Source organism: Mustela nivalis (genome assembly GCF_964662115.1).
Source record: "Mustela nivalis genome assembly, chromosome: 18".
In the NCBI taxonomy this organism is placed as follows: domain Eukaryota; kingdom Metazoa; phylum Chordata; class Mammalia; order Carnivora; family Mustelidae; genus Mustela; species Mustela nivalis.
The window spans coordinates 13736635-13758207 of record NC_139037.1 but is presented as its reverse complement, the minus strand read 5'-3'; the positions used below and the strand labels follow the sequence as shown (position 1 = coordinate 13758207).

Below are 21573 nucleotides of genomic sequence, written 5' to 3'. Positions count from 1 at the left end.
GTTAAGCTCCCTCACCAAAGTCCAGTTCCACGGGACTTCACTCACGGCCCACTCCCCACGGAGGGCCACTAGCCCTCGTTCAGTCCGTCAAAGATGTCGTTTTTTTCTTTTCTTTTTTTTTTTTAAGATTTTATTTGACAGAGAGAGATCACAAGCAGGCAGAGAGGCAGGCAGAGAGAGAGAAAGGAGGAAGCAGGCTCCCTGCCGAGCAAAGAGCACGATGCAGGACTCGATCCCAGGACCCTGACACCATGACCTGAGCTGAAGGCAGAGGCTTAACCCACTGAGCCACCCAGGAGCCCCAAAGATGTCAAGTTGTTACCCTCTGGTCATCCTCCCACTGCTGCCGTTCCTCTTCTGTGTCGAACGAAATTCCCTCTTCACCATCCTCGCGTCTTCCTGAAGGAGAACACGTAGCAGGTCAGTCCCAGTGACCCCAGTTTATCCCCAGGGGATGCCAGCAGCCCTGCAGAGCCACACTGCTCCCGAGTCCAGCTGTGCTCGACCTCACTGGGACGAGTCATCCTGCTTTCCTGCCTCCTCCTCCCTCCCTGCCTTACCTCGGCCCCTGGACAGACGGGGCGTGGAGCCCAGGTGTCTTCTGTCATCGGCCCACTCATTGTATTTGTAGGATGGGGTTGGCAGAGGTGTGTCGTCTGAATATCTGCTCCGCACAGACCTGGGCAGCAGTAGAAGCAGCAGCACTGAGCAGTCACTAGGCTGCGACGTGTTCCCCAGTGGCCATCTGCTTTCCCAGCCCAGACCCCTTTGCCCTCCTCACGTCCACCCTCTGCCACCCACCCAGAGAAACCGGGCTGCTCTGCCCAGAACATCACCTATCCCGATCACGACTGGACTGTCGATGGCTCCGCTCAGAATCCCGGTAAGAAGGCGTTGGAGACGGGGATTCCCACTGCGAGCGCCTTGAGAAGCCATAGCCACTGTCCTCTTCCTCCCAGGCGGACCTTGAAGGAGTAGCTGCATCTGAGGCCGCAAAGAACACAACCACAGGAAACATCTAACTCGGGCTCTAGAGCTGTCAGCCAAAAGTCAATTCTCCAAATTTCTCTCTTCCGCTATGCATAAACTTTATATCTATTTGTGACAGGTAAGATGGTTTGGACAGTTTTTAAAGATACCTGGATTTTGGAGTGCCTGGGTGCCTCAGTGGGTTAGAGCCTCTGCCTTCAGCTCGGGTCATGGTCCCAGAGTCCTGGGATCGAGCCCCATATCGGGCTCTCTACTCAACGTGAGCCTGCTTCCCCCACCTCCTCTCTCTGCCTGCCTCTCTGCCTACTTGTGATTTCTGTCTGTCAAATAAATAAATAAATCTTTAAAAACATATTTAAAAAAAAAAAAAGATACCTGGATTTTAATGATCCAGTTTTCATGGGTTTATAATATTTTTCTTTTTTTTAAAGTATGTTTATTTGAAAGAACAGCCAATTTCTCTCAGCAAACATACTCCTTGTGGATATAAATAATTATTTTTAATAAATCCTCTTCTCCAACTCTCTATTCTTTCCTGCCATTTGGCAAACTGGCCATTCAGCCAACTGGCCTATCAGCTTAAAGGACCAGATCTGACTCGCCAGGTCCAAGGCGTCCCCGCCTGATTCAGAACCAAGTATTCCTAGAGGTTCATAGTGAAATCAGCAATTCTGACTCTGCCCACAGAAAATCAACTGAGGACAGGAGTCACTCGCCCTGCCTTTTATACACTCGACCCCTCACAAGTCACAAGCGATGGTTCAGTCTACCTTTAGGTCGGTGTCTCGGGCTCTCCGGTTCATTTCTTCTGCTGCGCTCTGACCCTCCATCTCGCTCGGATCTGCTGCTGTGTCTGCTTCTATCCCGCTCATCTGCCAAGAGTCACACACAGAGCTTAGCACATACGTGTCCCATCCTAATTTCCACCCGTCTTCACCCTAGAGAAAGGACAGGCCTTCCCACTCACTCACAGGTGCAACCTGCACTGTTCTAATGCGATCCATGGGCTCCTGAAACTCACATATCCCCATTCTCTCAAGGGGAAAAAATAGTTACTGGCTAGAAAGTTTCAAACTCACAGTAACAGTTATTTTCCTGCAAGAATTCAAAAAACAATAGTTACAAGTCTACAGTGAATAGCTGTTTAATAGTTACAAGTGTATAAGCTATAAAACTTAAAACAACACTAAGCAAAGCCAGCACTGGATTTTATGTCTAGCTTTGCTCCACAGCACTGTCCTTTCTCTGTCACCAGCACTGTAGTAAATTCTGGCTTTTTGTACATATGACCTGTTATCACCTATATCACCAACTATAATAAAACAAGGAGCACACACTCAAACAAAGCAGCTTTGTTGCAAGTATCGGTTCTTAAGCTGCCTGCTATTCCTAACCCTGACACAATCAAAACCAATAGGGCTCCCTAATTATTGGGCATTAGAAAAACTCCTGCAACAGGAAAGAGGCTGACATGTTACTTCAAATGTTTAACCGGGCTGCTCTGGCCAGAGTATCACCTATCCCAATCACGACTGGACTACCGATGGCTCTGCTCAGAACTATGTGAATGATGCCAACCGTTACCTCTGTCTCTCTTGCGGTCACAGTCTCGATCCCGTGATCTGTCTCTCTTCCGATCCTTTTCTTCTCTGGATGAGGCGTAGACACCATGCTCCCGCCGCTCCCGCTCTCTCTGCCGACTGCGTTCCCAAAACTCCTCGCTCACACCACCAGGGTGGGATGGAGTCTCCACCCGAGCAGACCGATAATGTCTGAAACAGGGAGGAAACATGTTTTCCGCGGAAACATGAGAGAAAAACCTTGCCCCCAGACCTCTGGCTGGCTGACCTGTCCTTTTCCACTTTATCTCCCTGCAGGCTTACTATGGCAACCACCCAGAGCACTTCTAACCTCCATCCTCTCTTTAGTTGCCTTTGAATGTTCTCCACAAATCTGAAGAAAACACCAATTCCTATGTACCTTCAATATTACAGAATCATAATAAAATCATGAAGATCTACACATCCAATTAGAAAACAGACATAAACATGAGATGCTATTTCCTGGCCTGCATTCTCGTTCCCTTTGGGTCAACCCAACCCACAGCTTTTACCTGTCTTTCCGGCTGTGTCGGCCAGCTTGGTCACTGCCCTCCTCCTCAGCATCCCGCTGGTCATCCTTGCTCTCCTCCCAGTCCTTGTAGGAAGAGATTCTGGACTTCTTCTTGTCCTCCCCATCCTCCTTCTCCTCGCGCTCCCTTCGTTTCAGGGAAGCTAACAAGTCCAGTCCCAGCAATGAAGGGCGGGGGGCGGGGGCCTTGAAAACATGCTGCTCACTGGCTGCACTTTTGGTCTTGCAAATAAGACCGCCAACCTGAGAGTCCATATCAGTGCCTTCCAATCGATGAATCGAGGCATCCTCGCTGGTATCCTCCATGACAGGCCCTGGGATGTCTGTGGAAGGAAGACAACCCATTTTGTACTGGATGTAAGAGAAGGTTCAACTCTGCTATAAGCCAGGATAACTGAAGTTAGAAGTATATTCAGGGGATTAACCTCCCCATCATGACCAGGCTTTGTTTAGCTACCTCTTGCCAAGACCTTTCCATTAAGTCACCGACAATCTCAAAAGATCCTCTGACTCCCACCCCAACACACATCAGAAACACACACACACACTCGCACACCCACCAAACACCAGGATCCAAGGGGATATCATCCGGGCAAGAACAGACCTTACTAAGCGACACTTGCCAGAACATAATAGCATCTAGAAAGAGACTATAGGGGAAACACCACTAGATTTTAAGTCAGAATCCTCAGAATGCAAGATGTTTACATTTTCTACTTGTATGATTGTAAGCAGATAACTTAATATTTGGTTAGGCATAATTTCTATATCTGTAAAACAGAAATACTTTTTGCTTTATCTAATCCATGGAGTTACTGTGAGAATTAAATGCTAGAGTGTATATGAAAGCTCTCTGTAAACATACAGCGTTACATAAATGTATTATATTATTTTACTTACTGTGCTCCTATATACCAGCTGGGGCTCAAAATTTTCTACCTGAGTTGTTCTACCTCTCCCTCCCTTTAAACTACAGATACAGTAGAGTAGGCACATTGGTGTATAAGGCTGCCATCCATGTGATCCATACACTAATGGCTTTTTTGGCACCAGTTGTGTTGCATAGAAAACAATTACCTCACAGCAGTTGAAATCTGTTTAATAACAACCCACCTTCTCCAAAAAAATTGATGAGAAACACAGGGTTATGAAATGGTGTTCATGAAAAGTATTAAGGTGACTGTAAGATTTTCTGGCACTCAACTTGTAACAAATTCCTCTTTACACTACATGACACACCATCCATTTATAAACATACACTGATTCCTGCGTGCTTGGGTGGCTCCCCTTTCAACAAGTCAGTGAAGCAAAGTAACTGTCAAGGTGTAGGGTACCACCAGAATCCAGAATGTTTTGCCCAGCAATAATTAACATGCATGGCTCTATAGAGAAATAAAGCAAAAAAACAGACTGAACACATAACATGAACATACACAGAAGAGTTGCATTTTGAAAAACGCCATCAGGCACAAGAGAAAAGGGAGAGCTGCATATTGGTGACATCTGTATGCATGAGAGCATATCTAAATAGGAAGGTAAACACATACATGTTTTGCTCAGCAGTAGTCTGAACTAGAAAATATACTCTTATAATGGGAAAAAAGGGAACCTCATCTGTCTTGCTGTTGCTGTCCCAGTGCCTAGCAAAATGTTTGCTGAATAAATGGATGAATGAATTCAAACAGAGTAATGGAGAACGAGAAACCAAATATTTCTAGAGACAGCAAAGGTACATACCAACAGCCCAGGACAAGGCGTCTGACAAGACTTAATTAGCTGCTGAAAACAAATAAGGAGTTAAGGGGCTGGATTCTGGCGAATGATTAATGACAGAGAAGCCACACAGGATCCAAAAAAAACAATTTCGAAAAACTAGATTTACTCATTCAACAATTTTTTCATTGACTTCTTTCTATGAGCCAGTTGCTGTTCTGGGCAACAGGAATAGAAGAGAACGAACAGACAAAAATCCTCGCCCTCCAGTCCAGGAGATCACCTAATAAAGATACCACGATGACAGAGAAAAGAAAGACGCAGGATCCGTACTCGTGCTCGGACTCGGCCTGGGAGGGGGCTAATGCAGAAGCCTGAGGAAGGGTGCAGGGTGACCCCTGGACAGCATCCCTGCACCTCCATGAGGCCGCGCCAGGTAGCAGGATCTGACCAGATCAAGGAGAAAGGACGGGGCCAGGGCTGACCGGCGCAGCATCCCTAAGGTGAGAAAGGCAAGTTGGGTGACAGGGACGAGACTTTGCAAACCCGGGCAGGAACCTGAGCAAAGGACCGATATCCGCCGCCAGGAGCTGCTGTTTTCCGTAGCAGTTATGGGCCAGGAGCAGGGAAGGGCAGGTCAGGAAGGATGAAGGAAAACTCACCTCACCAAGCTCGACTCTCGGGACCTTCTGTCCCAGATTCTGGGGCGCCGGCACCACCACCCCGCACTCAGAAGGCCTTACAGATCCAGACACCAATCTTGAACGCGGCCATTATTGTCCCATAATACCTTGCGCGATCCCTTCTATCCGTCCAAAGATACCATCGAGTGCAGCGCGGAAAACGCGGGTTCTCTCCTCCAAGTGTGAGACAGAAAGCGACCGAGCACTCAAGGCTAGAGTGTCCTCCTCTGGGACTTTGATCAGAGACACCGCCGAGTCTCGTTGCGACCAATCACAATTAGTCTGAGAGGCGAGAAGAGAAGGAGGGCGAGGGAAGGAGGTCGGTCATGTTTAGTAAGGGCGGAAGTGACTCTACAGCTTCCGGCCGAAGCCGGGCAAAGTGGGCGAGACTAGAATAACCACTTTCGCTTGTTGGACTTTTGGGAGGGACAGCAAGTTTACCTACTGCGCCAGTGCGTTTTCTTTTTCTGTTTCCGTTTTCTCGAGCGGTACGCGGAGAGTTGCTAAGCAGTGGCGGCTGGGTTGCTGTGGGTTAAACGCTGGCAGAGAAGGTGTCGCCGGCGTCCCAGTTTGTTTGGAGACGGGTGTGGACGGTCCTGAAGTGGAAGAGAGGGAGGTGACTTGTGCAAATAAAGTAAGTATCGTTTTCCGTAGCAGTTAGGGGCCAGGAGTAGCCTAGCCACAGGTTTCGTTAAATATATGTATAATTATGTCGAATATTTTGGAAAAAGAAAGACGCTCTCTCCGATGTAAATAAAATCCACCTGTCTGTTCACTCGCAGGCATAACCACTGATGGCGTTTGGGGAAATTTATTTCCAATTGGTTTTCTAGGCAAATGTATGTATTTGTATTACAATTAGGTTTTGTACAGCAGTAGAATCACACTTCGTATACTGTTTTATAACTTCTATTCGGTATCTGACATTTTCATTTGTATCACGGTATTCAGTGGTCGTGTAATAGTATGTTTTAGGACTGTACTATCGTTTATTTTTCCAGTCCCTTTATTTTAGGCCATCTAGGGTGTTTCCAGTTTTTCATCACTAAGATTTTGAGAGTATTTTTTTCTGCATAAATATTTGTGAATGTGTCGAATTAAGTCTCAGAGATGGAAGTGTTCCTCGGATTGTTTTCTTCCTAGAAAAAGTTTTGCTCCTCTGTATTACAGCGGGCACCATGCAGTGTGTGTCCGTTCATGCTCTTGCATTATTATTTCGCTTTACCAACTTAATGGGTTTGTCAAATAATCTTCTAATTTGCTTTTGTTTACTATTAAAGCTTAACTTTTCAAATATTTTGGTCCATTTGTGCTTCTTCTTCTTCTTCTTTTTTTTTTTATGATTTTATTTATTTATTTGTCAGAGAGAGAGAGAGCGCGAGCACAGGCAGACAGAATGGCAGGCAGAGGCAGAGGGAGAAGCAGGCTCTCTGCCGAGCAAGGAGCCCGATATGGGACTTGATCCCAGGACACTGGGATCATGACCTGAACCAAAGGCAGCCGCTTAACCAACTGAGCCACCCAGCGTCCCTGTGCTTCTTCTTTTAATGAAGTTTCTGTTGGTATTCTTTGCTATGAACATATTCTTAGGTGTGGCATCAGTTTTCTTCTCTTCCTTCCAACATTTATACGGTCCCCTCACCCAGTTGAACAGCTTTGTCTTCTCCTCACTTCCTTCTCCTTGTCAGTATCATAGTGTCAGTATCATTGAATTTTTGTGGAATAGGTCCATCCTTTCTTTGACTTTCCCCTTTGTAAGTAATTTGTTCTGCTACTGACATTTGATGAGGTCCCTTCTGGCAATCAACTTGCCTGTTTAAAGAATGACTTATTATGGGAATAATTTCATTTCCTATATAAATTTTATTAGTTAATATTTTAAAATGTGACTTGTCTCTCTCTGTCTCTGTCTCTCTCTCTCTCTCTCTCTCTCACACACACACACACACACACACAGACACATGCACACACATGCACACACACATAAAGAAATCCTCCTTTTTCATAGCATTAACCTACTTTGGGACCAGATTGAAAATGTCAGGTTCTCAATGGAGTTTCTTGTGGATGGACTCAAAAATAAAGTTCCTTTCTTAACCATAAAAATAGGTACTGATTATAGCAGAGGGAACACTGCACTAGAAATTTGGTGACTTGGATTCTAGTCCTTGTTTTAGCTAGAATCAAAACTGTAAGCAAACAAGTCTATAAAATGAGGGAATTGGATTGGGTCCCTTCTATCTTGGTGTTTTATGACTTGTTTCTTTTTTGTGTGGGGTGGGCCCACACACCCTTCTTAATTGATTTGTTTGACGTGTGGTGAGGTACCTCTAGTAAGGCATGCACCAAGAATCTTGAAGCCAGGACTTAAGATAAAACTCCCATCAATAAAAGACTTAAAAAGTATGGTGCATGCGTAGTGGGGTGCCTGGGTGGCTCATTCAGTTAAGCGTCTGCCTTCGGCTCAGGTCATCTTCCCAGGATCCTGGGATTGAGCCTCTTGTCAGGCTTCCTGCTTAGCAGGGGAGTCTACTTCTACCTCTCCCTCTGCCCCTCCCCTGTGCTCACGCTCTCACTCTCAACTAACTAAATAAAATGTTTAAAAATTTTTTCTAAATGTATGGTCCATGCACAAAATAGTATGTTGTTGTAACAACATGTATAGAGATATAGAAAGGTCTTCCCATATTAGGTGAAACACTCCAAAGTGCAGAAGAGTGGGTAAAGTATGTGTGCTGGACATGTGTGCACACATGGACGTCTGTCATTTGTCACTCCACCTGCACTCTTCCCCTTTCTCTAAACTGGGATCAGAAGCCTGGGCTGCCTTCTGCATCTCCGCTGCCATCTGGTCCCAGTTTGAGTCAGCCAGTGGGCACATGAGCAGGAGATCAGAGGGAGGGAGAAGAGTGGCTGCATCCCTTCACTGCAGGCTGACCTCCTCTACACGGACCTTCTGCACCCCGTGGTCCCCACCACACACTTCTCCCTCCCGTGGCCCCTTCAGGCCTGGGGGTAGGAACAGCACCCTGTTCTACTAGCTGAAGTAGAGCACTGTCCTCTGTTGTTTTCCTATACACTGCCTTCATGAAAATCTCTTTAAATGGCCAAACTTGGGGCGCCTGGGTGGCTCAGTGGGTTAAGCCGCTGCCTTCGGCTCAGGTCATGATCTCAGGGTCCTGGGATCGAGTCCCGCATCGGGCTCTCTGCTCAGCAGGGAGCCTGCTTCCCTCTCTCTCTCTCTCTGCCTGCCTCTCCATCTACTTGTGATTTCTCTCTGTCAAATAAGTAAATAAAAATCTTTAAATGGCCAAACTTGAGAAGGCCATCTTTTTCCTGCTGGCACACGGGCAGATAGAATAGGCTATTCTTGGGGTAAAAGAGGGAAAACACAGAGGGATGCGTGTTTGTATTTTCCTGTAAATGCATAACAAAACTGGAAGATACGTGAGAACCTAATGAAAGTAGCTATGTGGTGTGTGGGGAAAGATGGGCTAGGACGGGGGCGCCTGGGTGGCTCAGTGGGTTGGGGCCTCTGCCTTCGGCTCGGGTCATGATCCCAGGGTCCTGGGATCGAGCCCCACATCGGGCTCTCTGCTCAGCGGGGAGCCCGCTTCCTCCTCTCTCTCTGCCTGCCTCTCTGCCTACTTGTGATCTCTGTCTGTCAAATAAATAAATAAAATCTAAAAAAAAAAAAAGATAGGCTAGTACGAATGGGGCCAGTCAGGGCAGACAGGGGGAGTGGGATTTTTCACAGCGTACATTTCTACATTGTTTCTTTTTAAGGTGAAGGACTTGCCACCAGTTTGTGCGTTTAGTGTTTTCCTTTTACTTTTTTGACACTGTATTGTATGAAACCATTTTTCCTCTGGGAATAAAATATACATATAACCTGCTCCAAAAATAAAGTTGTTTTTGTTGTTTTAATTAGGACATGTGCACTTAATCTGTCTTTAAATATTGCACCTGTATTTCAGGACTGACAGTGAGGATTGCTATTAGGATTTCTCAACATGAGCTTCCTATTGCCCAAGCTAACTAGCAAAAAAGAAGTAGACCAAGCAATACAAAGTACCGCAGAGAAGGTGTTGGTCCTCAGGTTTGGGAGAGACGAGGATCCTGTCTGTCTGCAGCTAGATGATATAGTAAGTGAACTTTTTAAATAAATGGTTTTTATTAAAAATCTATGTATTCTCACTTCAATATCTATAAAGTACATGGAAAGGAGCAGCCAGGCCCAGGGACACAACTTTTCATTTGTTGGCACACTTTTCACTGGCCTGAGCTGAGCCCCCAAAGCTCTAACTATGCTGAGTTTGTCCTAGATGTCCTTCTGCAACACCAGCCATTCAAGTTCAGTTTCACCAAGGCAGTGGAGAACCAGAAACACTATTAACAAGCATCTGTGAACATTATTTTACTCGGTCCCCACAACAGTGGGAAAATTACTGCTCCCATGGTGGGGGGTAAGTGCCCCACCTAAGAGCTAGGGTTTGAACTTCTTTCTCTCTGCCTGCAGATAAGCTTTCTTAGTGTGTTGCCTCCAGTGTGTGCCCAATGATAATCTCTTGTTTCATAACACATCTATATACTCTGATGAGCAGAGAGGGGAGTATGAGACAGAACAGGTTTATTCCTGTCTGTGTTTATTATGGAGAGAGACTTACCCCAGAACTGAGATCTCTTCCCAGCATCTCTATTGCTGCCACCCACAGTGTGAATCCCGTATAAGAATATTTAGTACTGTGATTAAAAATGAGTGTGTTAACAAAAATGATGTGTTAACATGAGGGGGAAGGGGCCAGAGGATTATATCCTCAGCTGTAAAGGGGATGGAATATCACCGAGCCAGGCTGCCCGAGTTCCAAGTCCCAGCTGTACTGCTTACTAGCTGTGTGACTAGAGGCAGGTTACCTCAATTTCTACATCTAAGAAATGGAGACCATAGGAATGTTGCAGGGATTAAACGAGTTAACAGGTGTAAAGCACTTTGGACACTTAGCACATAATAACGGCCATGCAAGTCTTCACTATTTTTATTACAATTATTGTTTATGGGGGGATTGGAAGGGAAGAGATTTGAGGGAATTTCAATGTACAGTACATAGTTCTGAGTTGTTTTTGTTTAAGTGAACGTGGATTTTATAAATTCACAAAAAGTTTGTAAAAACTTTTTACAACCAAGAACAGATTTTTTCTTAAAAATAAAGGGTTGGGGGGTAATGAGTTCATTTTACCCACGGCCCTCTCACAAGTCTACCAAAGGAAACTCAGACTGAATGATAAGGTTATACTGTATCTAATGTGGAACTCAGGAGAGATTCTCGCCCCAGGAATTTCTTTCAAATAGAATATTCAAGTAAAAAGTTTTCACAGAAGAAACCTTAACTGCCTCTCGTATTATGACGTACATGTCTCTCTCTCTTTGCAGCTTTCTAAGACCTCTTCTGACCTGAGTAAAATGGCTGCTATTTATCTGGTAGATGTGGACCGAACTCCCGTTTACACGCACTATTTTGACATCAGTTATATTCCATCTACTGTGTTTTTCTTCAATGGGCAACATATGAAAGTGGATTATGGGTAAGTCTGATTGACTTGCAATTACTATAGCGGTGGGAGTTTCTTTTACCCAAGTAGTTGCCATAACTCACCTGCCTGCCTGTGCTGCTGCAGTTTCCTCAGCTGGGCCACTCATTTGTACGTGAAACGCGGGTGCAAAAAAGAGTGTTTCCAGTGTGACTGGCAGATTTTAACCTCTTGCTGAAGCATGAAAGAATTGTACGATTTGGGAAGCGCTAACCATCCTTCAGTGTAGAAAATGCAGAACAGCTTTATTAAAAGTTTCCCAGGAATTTCATTTAAAACAAAATAGGTCGTTGTATTTAAACGTCTGGGACTGGTAGGCTACATTTGGAAAGAAGTGTTCTAGCAAACTAAGACTTGCTTCTCTCTGCCCCACTGACCCATCTTCTGCCACTCAAAAGCTTTCGAAAACATTCTTCAACCAATTCTGTCAAGAATAAGCACTATGAAATCTTTAACACCTTCCACTGCATCCAGTCAGCGTCCTAATACTTAGCATGTATTTTCAGCCCGTCTGTGGTTGTTATCATTTCCTGCTGTGAGTGGGGTATTTGCTTGTCAGATCTGTGTTCCTGTTTTGCCATTCTCTAAGCGTACGTTAAATATTACTTGTTTTAAGTATTTTAAAGTTATATATTCTCCTAGGATACAGTTAAGTATTATTTTGGTGCAGTCTTTTTCAAGGGTGATTTATGACACTATTTCCCATCTTAAAAGTCTATAAAATTTGGGGGCACCAGGATGGCTAAGTCAGTTGAGCATCCGACTCTTGATTTCAGCCCAGTTGATGGTCTCCGCGTCATGGGATCGAGCCCTGGGTCAGGCAGGGAGCCCAGAGTCTGCCTAAGACCCTTTCCCTCCCTACCCCCAACTCATGGACTTTCTCCCCCCCCAAAAAAAGAGAATAAAAAACCCAGCAATTGTATTTCCAGGAATTTCTCTGAAGAAAAAATAATCATGAAAGTGGGCAAAATTGGCTGTGTGGCTATTCATCCCACTATTATTTAGAAAGCAGAATACATAGAACGTAGATGTTGGGGCACCTGGATGGCTCAGTGGATTAAAGCCTCTGCCCTCAGCTCAGGTTGTAATCCCAGGGTGCTGGGATCGAGCCCCACATCAGGCTCTATGCTCGCCAGGGAGCCTGCTTCCCCATCTCTCTCTCTCTGCCTGCCTCTCTGCCTACTTGTGATCTGTGTCTGTCAAATAAATAAAAATCTTCATAAAAATAAAAAAGGGGGGACACTGGGTGGCTCAGTTGGTTGGACGACTGCCTTCGGCTCGGGTCGTGATCCTGGAGTCCTGGGATCGAGTCCCACATCAAACTCCCTGCTCAGCAGGGAATCTGCTTCTCCCACTGATCTCTCTCCTCTCATGCTCGCTCGCTCGCTCTCTCTCAAATAAATAAATAAATAAATAAATAAATAAAGAACATAGATGTCCATAGAGGGACACTGGAAGGATGTACTGAAATGCAGCCTTCTGGCCTCACTAGTAATTTTTTTTTTTATTTGACAGAGAGAGATCACAAGTAGGCAGAGAGGCAGGCAGAGAGAGAGGAAGGGAAGCAGGCTCCTTGCTGAGCAGAGAGCCCAATGTGGGACTCGATCCCAGGACCCTGAGATCATGACCTGAGCCAAAGGCAGTGGCTTAACCCACTGAGCCACCCCGGCGCCCCAGTAATTTTTTTTTCTAAAAAATTTCTACAATTAACATACTTGAAGTTTGAACTAGTAAAAAAACAATAAAAAATAAAGATTTCATACTCACCATTCAAAAGTATTCATGAGGGGAACTCCAAGACGATGACCAGTTAATGGGCTTTCCATGGTGAAGCCAACAGCAGCAGCCACAAACTATGCCCAGGCCAGCGTCCAGGGAGTTCTACTGGAGAAGGAGCTAAGAAGTGATTAAAAGAGATTTTGAAGTGGAGGCTCTTCACGTGGTAGGGCTCACATGCCGCCCCAGTGGCTGATGGCACTGGTTTTAGTCCTGTATCAAATGGGCCCCTTAACTGCAACCAGAAATCAATGTCAGGCTTCATGTCTTAAGTGTCACTGATGAGAAGAAAGTAACAGAGCAGCGATTCATTTTGTTTATCCTGAAGGTCTGCCACGAGTAATCGCCAGAAGTTCTGAGCGAGCTTGTTTTTCTCCCATGCTCTCTAGGTCTCCAGATCACACTAAGTTTGTGGGAAGTTTCAAAACCAAGCAGGACTTCATAGATTTGATTGAAGTAATTTATCGAGGAGCAATGAGGGGGAAACTTATTGTCCAAAGTCCTATTGATCCCAAGAATATTCCCAAATATGACCTTCTCTATCAAGACATTTAGCACATTCACTACTCAAAGTTGAAGACAAAGGCACATGTTGAAGCAGTACCCAAATCCGACTGTGTTGTCTTCCTGGAGTCCTTCAGAAAGGTGCTCAGCATCCCAGCGGAGAAGAGGTCTGACTTGGACAGAAAATCCCCCACCCCCGAGTAGAAGGCCATGCTGGTGCCGTGATGAGCAGCGACGCTGAAATGTCTACTTGCTGCAAACCTCCGAGCAGTCAAGACAACTGTGGTCCGTTTTCCCAGCGTGATTTTCTGAGTTTATATTGTACTTCTCTTTATTCCTTAAGATAATACAGAATCCTTTCCAACATTACCTACTACTGTTTAATTACGTTTATGTGATACACAAGGAAAATAGAAAATCTGTTTGCACAGGAAGAGAAATACTTCTTTTGTACCCTAAGTGTACACACACAGGCTCCCCCTTGCCCATTACTCCACTCAGGTGTTTACTGCGTGACTGCGCACGCTCCTGTCGCCAGTCCCCGTTATCCCTGTTTCTCTGGGATAAGTGATTCTCTGCTGAGAGTGGGCAGATTTGCTTTATTTTGGAAACCTTCTAGCTTAGACTTTTTTTTTTTTTTTTAAGATTTTATTTATTTATTTATTTATTTGACAGAGAGAGATCACAAGTAGGCAGAGAGGCAAGCAGAGAGAGAGAGAAGAGGAAGCAGGCTCCCCGCCGAGCAGAGAGCCCGATGCAGGACTCGATCCCAGGACCCTGAGATCATGACCTGAGCCGAAGGCAGCGGCTCAACCCACTGAGCCACCCAGGCGCCCCTAGCTTAGACTTTTAAAAGAGTATCCTGGTTTGCTCATTTTACTAGTTTTTATGTTACAAAATTGCCCAAGAAATGAGACCTTGAACCTTTACCATCCAGCACCTAGTTTGAGCTAAGCCAAAAAAATGAGCTACCTGTAGTTAGTAGGAGCAGGTTTCTCCCAGAAGCCAGAGTTCTGCTTCTCTCTGGGGCTTTCGCTCCAAGGACTCAAGACTGGAAAGAGATGCCAGAGTTGTTAGAAGAAATAACATCTTTATGGTATTTGCCCCTTTTAATAACTTGATGAAGAATTCTTGCTCTTCTGGCGTCCCCAGCATGACCTGCCCTAACCACTTGGGCAAGTCACTGCTTCTCTCAAAACCTCATAGAGCCTCTGGATCCTGACTTTCTAGAACAAGTGAAAAGGTGCAGAGTCGGAGGGCCAGGGGCCAGGCAGGATCAGCCAGTTGCAGAAGCCGGGTTCTGTGCAGGCCAGCAATGTCGCTGCAAGTACGTTCCCCCTTCACCAGCTGCTTCCCTTCCGAGCCTCATCTGCAGGAAGAGGTGGCCACTGACAGGCACAGAAGGAAGGCTGCTGGGGGCTTTGGTGTCCTTCGCTGATGAAAGGAGGGAGCCGCCGCCACCACTGTGTTCTCCCCTCTCGCTGCGCTGGTTTTCCTGATCCGTGGGACTGCAGCAGCCATCCCAGGACCATGAGGACCAGCATGGAAAGTGAAGGTGCAGAGAACAGTAAAACCCTGGGTCCCTCGAGGTTTTGAGCCTGTGAGTAAATACTAGACCTACCTCCCTCCAGACCCCTGTGAAAGAATAAAACGTCTTCATTGCCTCTCACTGTTGTTGGACTTTCTTTCAGAGCCTAAATCACACAGTATTTGACGTGGAGTAAGTGCACAGATACCAGCAAAAACACACAATTTGTGCGGCGCCTGGGTGGCTCGGTGGGTTAAAGCCTCTGCCTTCAGCTCAGGTCATGATCTCAGGGTCCTGGGATGGAGCCCTACATCGGGCTCTCTGCTCCGCGGGGAGCCTGCTTCATCCTCTCTCTCTGCCTGTCTCTCTGCCTATTTGTGATCTCTGTCAAATAAATAAATCTTTAAAAAAAAAAAAAAAAACCATCACAATTTGCCCTGTAAAATTACCCTGACTCCTCTCCACCCGAGGTGTGCAGGGAATGTTTCTCTGAAGTCCCGATTTGTGTGCTTGTTCCTACCTTAGTTGCTTTCCGTTCTGCAAGTACCGATTGGGTTCATACTGAGTCGGAGGGCCCGATGCTCCCTAAATACAAACGACTCCTGCGCTTCGCAGAGACAAGGCTTGCCCCTCCCGGAGGGAAGGAGGCGCTTGCGTGGAAGAAGGGGAGCATGTCCGGAGAGGGCGCCGGAGCAAGAAGGTCCGCCGGAGACCGCGAGCGTGTTCAGAGAGCTGCACGGAATTCCGGGGCCCTGAAGCTCGGGGACTAGCCCAGGAGGGCAGATGGTGCTGCTGGGGAGGAAGCCAGAGAAGACAAGTGAATGGAGAAAATGCCGACGGCTTCCTGCTGAACAGTCCAGAAGCCACTTAATGCAACCAAATAATTGTTTTTTAAAAAAAAGATTTTTTTTTTTTTTTTCAAGAAAACTTAGTGCTAAAGATAGTACCAGAAGGAAAAGGCAAAACTGTATTCTGAGAGGCATTCTGTTCATGTGTGTGTAGTATGTTTCCGCTTCTGGCTCTTCTCTCTTTCACAGGTTTTAGACTAGAGGTGTAAGATCTCCACGGGTCCTCTAGCTCTGAGGGGTTGGAAAGTACTGACGGCTGTGCGGCTGTGCGTGTGAGGACAGCTTCGCAGGGCAGGCTGGGCCCTGGTGTGCGAGCAAGGACCTCGGGGCATTTTACACCAGTGAGAAAGAGAGGCCCTATTTTCATGTGACAAGAGGTTATCTTGAGGAAAGGCCAGTGTCCTAAGGGCTTAAATAGCCAGGAAGAGGGGAAGAAGTTAGAAGAGCTTCCTGCTTCCAAGGGTTCTGAAACCATTCTCCTGGGAGACCCTTAATAGCAAGAGCCTGTCTTCGTGAAAGGGAAGACTCAGGTGGCTTGCATTTGGCTCCTGGTAAAGGCTGGGTTTCTTCCAGCCCGGGAAAGCTTACCCTACTGAGGAAGAAACCTGTACCTCTTTACCAAGTTCCAGAATGTGGGTAGGGACATTAGAGATGATCTGGTCCGAGCCGATCAGAAAGGAAAGCAGGGACTGAAGGCCCTTGGCAGACGTACGGCCGCACTGCGATCTGGACCCAGCAAGTCCAGAACCGCTCCTGCCTTTACCGCATCTTACTTTGTTTTCTGAAGTGCCGCAGTGTGGGGAGCACATATAGCAAGATTCCGCCTGGGTCAGAACCCTTGTCTTTGCCCCACGGTGAGTTAGCGTCTTCCTCCTCAGCTCGCACGCTCCCCTCGCTCACTGCCCAGAAGCAAGAGAGTGCGGGGCAGAGAGCTGAGGTTCGGATTCAGACCGGCCTGGGTTACCGGGGTGTAGCCGTAAGCAGATCACTTGCCTTCTCCAAGTCTGTTTCCTTGTCTCCGAAACAAGGGTAACCGTGACCTTTCTGAGGCCTGCTGTCTGGTTGGCATGTGGTCACTGAGGGTGACCCCAGCACAGGACAGTTCTGTGCCACCTTAGGGGTTTGTGGTTGGCTTGGGGTGGTTTCTGCCACGCCCCAATATAGAGCACCGCTTAGCTGTTGCTGCACAGTAACGAAGGGAACGGCCTGGGCTAAAAACCCACAGAAATGACTCAAAAGAAAGCTCTTTATTGATTGACTCCACACCGCTTCACACCGTGTTTTCTCCCCTCCACTCCCATCCACTTTCCCCTCTTCCAGAGTGAGTTCTTGCCCTTGGGCAGGGGCTGCCAACAGTCAGCGTTAGTTGCCAGCAATGGTTTCCCGAATCCAGGCCAGAATGGAGGGCACCTTCACGTACACGCCGTACTCGGCCACAGTACAGCTCTTATCAAAGCTCAGGATTCCGGCCGCATACCAGGTGTTGTCCTCCTGGTCGTGCACAGCAAAGGCGCTGCCCGCGTCCCCGTAGCAGGTGTCTTCCTGAAACTTGGACATGCCAGCGCAGAAGGTATGCTCATTCAGTATGGGCTGCACCCCCACGGGGCTCTTGGACGACTTCTTTTCGGGCACTGTGCTGCCTTCGTAGTGCTGGACACAGTTGTCTTGATCGGCCACAGGCAGCATGACGTACTTGAGTAGCTCGGTATACCTAAAGTTGGAATTTCGCCCCCAGCCAGACACATAGCCCACACGCCCGACTTGTGCATAATCTTTGGAAGGCAGACAGATGGGCATTACCCTGTCATTAATGGGCACCTTCTGCTTGAGTTTGATGAGCCCGATATCTACCTTGGAGTAGTCAGGGTGGAGAACCACCTTCTCAACCTCCACAAGCTGGTTTTTCCCCACATAGAGTGTTAAAGTAGGGGCGATGTCTTTTTCTTTTGCATCATCCGTATGGCCCAGGAAGAGATTTTTAGCTGTGGTCAGCAGCCATCGCTCATTGATCAGCGTGGCCCCGGAGGTTAGATTATGGTGCGAGACCATCTTGGCCTGCCAGGGAAAGCTGCCTTTGGCATCCACGGATCCACCTATGATGCGCTGCACCTGGTCCACCGGGTTCTTGGGCTTCCCGCATACTGTCAGGGAGAGCGAGAAAGTTAGGAGCGGGAGTGTGAGTCTCCCGGTGTGGGAGAGAGGGAGACGGTGGGGCCAGGTGCTGCTGTCGAAACTGTCGTGTTGATTTCTACACAGAAATACCGACACGCCTTGCCTTTACCACCTGCTGCTCTCATTTCCACAGTTAACAGTTTAAAGTGGTTCTTGTGTACATCACTGAGACACTAAGTGCTCTTCTAACTCACCAAAAAAAAAAAAAAGGAATGCTGAGATTTTCAAATGCTGGCTGATGAACTGTATGTATATTTAAATCATTTATCACAAAAAGACACGTCCACAACTCCCTGAAATTTGTCGTAAGGATGAGAGGCTATAATGATTCATCCTCTGCATAAAGAGCGATGTGTCCCAGCACTGGCTGGAGCTCAGATTTTAGATCTTGCAGTTAATACAAGACAGGTTAGTAGTTCTGCACGAGAACTTAGTGTAGTTAGTAGTAGCAGAAGAGGGCAGGCGGGATCCTCTGGTCCCAGGAGGGACACAGAAAGAGCAACATCTCTTCCTAATAACTAGAAACACAGGTCCTAACCCCTCGCCAGCCTGCATCACCCGTCTGTGGATTTGGCTGTTTTCGGCCCTCCCACAACTCGTTCTGCCTGCTTTACACTTGACTCTGGGCTCCCTGAACAGCCTATGTGAACATACAGGGCTTCCTGACCCTAGAGGCCAGGGTAGACAGTGGATTCAGCCAATATCCTGAAGGTCCAAATGATCAAGATCCTTAGTGAACTTTGCTGGGGAGTGTCCTCACCTAAAAGTTCGCTTATTAGCCTGACCCCTTGTGGTTCTTTCCGGTCCCGCATCTTGGCTCTCATGTGCTTGAAGGAAAGCAGTCGGGAAGGATGCACCTTTGGGACCTTTCGATCGAAATGCCTGCCGGTGCAGGAGACTCTCAACACCCACCCTCGGTCAGCTTCCCAGGGCTCCTGGCTTCCTACCTGCTTCACACTCAGGCAGCTTCTCTCCAGTGACCTTGTTTGTCCAATGCTTCTCACTGTTCAGGGCGTACACTCCTGAAACAAAAGGAAAGAAATGAATCAAAAGAGAAATTGAGTCTACCCTGAGCATGAGGAGGGAAGGTGTTTAAAGAGAACTAGAAAAAGAGGAGAAGGAAGGACAGGAACGAGGAGGCAGGGAGGAGCGCTGCGCTGGAAGCCAGGTGCTGGGGTCCGGTGACGCTCCGCAAGACGGATGTGTGGCAGCAGCGATGCCATCCAGACTTGCGGTGGCTACAGATCCTGACCTCTCCCTCCTCCAGGCCACCTGATCTTGAGCAAGTTACTCAACCGCGCTGTGCCTCATCAGCGCTGTGAGAATAGTAACTGGCTTCCTGGGTGGGGGCGGATGTCATGCAAACTCCATGAGAGGACACATGTGAAGCACTTAGCGCGCGGAGCACAGTGCTAGGTCAGGGCCACCTGCCGTCTTCACTAGTGCCACCCTTGCTTCTTTGACCACGTCTCCTTTGGGAGATGCAGATGTCCCTCTGGGGTGGGCAGGCTACACAGCATCGCCTTCCCTTCACAAAGAGGCAAACTCGAGGCAAAGAGGCCACAGTTAACTGGTGACAAAACCCTTACTAGAATCTACCTCTTCTGGTTCCATGGAGAATGTGTCAGCGCTCTGGCCCATCGCCCCTGGCTCCGCTCATCACAGAAAGGCCAGGGTAGAGGAGGGTGCGGGGACACTTGTCCAAGTCTTACCGTCTCCTTCAGTGCGCAGTCTGTAGAGGGGCTTACACTGGTAGCGAATCAAGTGCTCCACGTAGCCATTTTCAATCTCGGGGGGCTTTGGGACACTAACCTCTGCAAAGAGAAAGCCATTCATTGGAGGAGGAGGGTGAGACTCAGGAACTGATCCCAGGGACTGAGAAATCCGTTGAGAAGAGGCTGCTGTGCACATCAGCCACCCTCCAGCTCCAATGGAAACCAAAGGGAAGGCCATCCCCGCTCCATCCCGGCTCCCCAGAGTTCTCCACTGGAATGAAACACCAGACATCAGGACGAGATGCAGGACCTGGCTCTTCCCGGAGAGAGGGCGCCTATCCGGCAGGCTCGCAAGGAGGCAGGGCAGTGCTGAGACATGAGGCTCCCCCCCGAACCCCAACACCTACCTGCGTGGTCTGTGGCCTCACTGCCAGTGTCCGCTGCGTAAAGCTGCCCGCAGAGCAGGAGGGCAGTGACCACTCCCAGGGCTCTGCCGAGAGACAACAAGAAGGAGTGAGCACCTGGTCTCCCGGCCTCACACCCGCACCCCTGGGCACCCACACCCCTCCCGCTGGGCCGCCAGAGAAGAAGCTGTCCGGAAGTGCTGGCACCAAGAAGCGGCCGCCACCCCCATCCACACACACACTCGGGCAGGTCCTCGGTATGCCCGGGTTCCAGTGTGCTCTGCCCCGCCAGGAGTCCTGCATGCGCTTCCGAGAGGGACCGCCAAGGTAGAAAGGCGTATAGATCTGTGAGCCTCAGTTTCTGGCGGCATTTAGGAAACGTTGAATTGCCAGTAACACGTGAACCCCCCTGCGAAAAGAAGCCTCCCTCACTGTTCCCCTGAGGTCCTGGGCCACAAGGTGCTGCTAATAAAATGTGGATCACCAGAAGATGGAAAACAGGTTTCATATGCTATTCTCTTTACTTTTAAAAATTTTCCATTTCCAAGATGTTTTAAATATACAAAATTTAAAACACTTGCATGGTTTTCCTGCTAATGATAATTTGCCTTCAGGAAACCTCAAAATGCCCAAAAGGGTTCCAGGCAGATAACTGGCTTCCTGAGAGCCAGACTGTGGGCACCAGTGCCCCGGGCCGCACCCACCAGTTCCCCATCTCGCTGACCGAAGCCAGCTCTATGGAGAATGCTTGGCTATGTGAAGTTTGTAGTCGTGCGACTTCAACATTTCAAAAAAAAAAAAAAAAAATTCTTCTGTTATTTTGATAAAATCTCAGTGCCTTCATTGGGTCATTTAAATGTGTTACCTTTGGTCCTATGCATTTTTTAAAAATGAGAAAATATGCTAATAAATATATTTAAATTGCCAGAAAGCCTGGGAGCTGCTGGCAGGCATCCCCTGCAAAGGGGAAAACTTTGTAACCTCGAGGAAAGAGCTATCCATTAGAGTAAGTCGCATTCTCACGGATGCAGAAAAGCAGAAGATTGAACACACGAAACCTCTTAAGTTGCTCTAATTTAAAGCATCTGCCCTATTTCTTTGGGTTTGTTTTGCATCTCCCCTTTGGTTTCGCCTATACCTGGACTGTCGTGGAGGTAAAGGCTGTACACAGAGAAGGAAGCAGTCATCTAGAGAAAGGGCAGGAGGGGCAGAGCTGCGTACTCACCTCATCCTTGGTTTGTCCTGCCTCTGGCAGAGCAGTGCTGTGGGGTCCCCTGCCGATGCTTTTATGCCCCCAATATCTCACTCCACCCCTTCTCGATGTTGTAATTCCTGTGTCTACACAACTTTGACCTTGTTAATAAGGTCATTGCATTTTCCAGTAACAGGGCCACAAACAACATCCCTGTTCAGAGTGGAGCTCTTGCTTCACACTTGAGTTTCCCTGGTTTCTTTACAAACCCCAAAGAAGCCTGGCCACACTCTGACCCCATGTGGCTGCCAAAGGGTTTCCCAAAATCA

General features: G+C 47.6%; 3 protein-coding genes across 9 annotated transcripts in view; 1 reads left to right on the top strand and 2 right to left on the bottom strand.

Moving 5' to 3' along the window:
• Nucleotides 1-15055, bottom strand: part of DHX38 (DEAH-box helicase 38) — a 27891-nt gene extending 12836 nt beyond the window's left edge. The window contains exons 1-8 of one of the 2 annotated variants that reach the window (XM_082712322.1): nucleotides 15038-15055; nucleotides 5496-5623; nucleotides 3104-3443; nucleotides 2575-2762; nucleotides 1761-1862; nucleotides 837-984; nucleotides 561-679; nucleotides 323-399 (exon numbers count right to left, since the gene is read on the bottom strand). In XM_082712322.1, coding sequence (XP_082568448.1) covers nucleotides 323-399; nucleotides 561-679; nucleotides 837-984; nucleotides 1761-1862; nucleotides 2575-2762; nucleotides 3104-3426 — 957 coding nt within the window. In that variant the 5' untranslated portion in view covers nucleotides 3427-3443; nucleotides 5496-5623; nucleotides 15038-15055. Of the gene's footprint in view, nucleotides 1-322; nucleotides 400-560; nucleotides 680-836; nucleotides 985-1760; nucleotides 1863-2574; nucleotides 2763-3103; nucleotides 3444-5495; nucleotides 5634-15037 lie in introns of those variants that run through there. The other variant, XM_082712321.1, reaches the window with a different exon arrangement.
• Nucleotides 6012-17905, top strand: TXNL4B (thioredoxin like 4B). Of its 5 annotated transcripts, none has more exons than XM_082712343.1 (4): nucleotides 6012-6150; nucleotides 9494-9661; nucleotides 10948-11099; nucleotides 15529-17905. In XM_082712343.1, exons 2-4 carry the CDS (start codon nucleotides 9530-9532, stop codon nucleotides 15782-15784), a joined length of 540 nt encoding a protein of 179 aa, XP_082568469.1. In that variant the 5' UTR covers nucleotides 6012-6150; nucleotides 9494-9529; the 3' UTR covers nucleotides 15785-17905. The 5 variants fall into 5 exon arrangements, with proteins under 5 accessions (XP_082568469.1, XP_082568472.1, XP_082568470.1 ...); XM_082712346.1 differs by lacking the exon at nucleotides 15529-17905 and adding an exon at nucleotides 14733-15054; XM_082712344.1 differs by lacking the exon at nucleotides 15529-17905 and adding an exon at nucleotides 13271-15054.
• On the bottom strand, nucleotides 16990-21573 carry LOC309853818 (haptoglobin). 2 transcript variants are annotated; one of them, XM_082712332.1, is made up of 5 exons: nucleotides 21278-21573; nucleotides 20056-20138; nucleotides 19646-19747; nucleotides 18881-18955; nucleotides 16990-17902 (listed from the first exon to the last, which is right to left on the bottom strand). In XM_082712332.1, the coding sequence occupies exons 1-5, from the start codon at nucleotides 21280-21282 to the stop codon at nucleotides 17124-17126; spliced, it is 1044 nt and encodes a 347-aa protein (XP_082568458.1). In that variant the 5' UTR covers nucleotides 21283-21573; the 3' UTR covers nucleotides 16990-17123. The 2 variants fall into 2 exon arrangements, with proteins under 2 accessions (XP_082568458.1, XP_082568457.1); XM_082712331.1 differs by lacking the exon at nucleotides 21278-21573 and having other exon boundaries at nucleotides 20056-20575.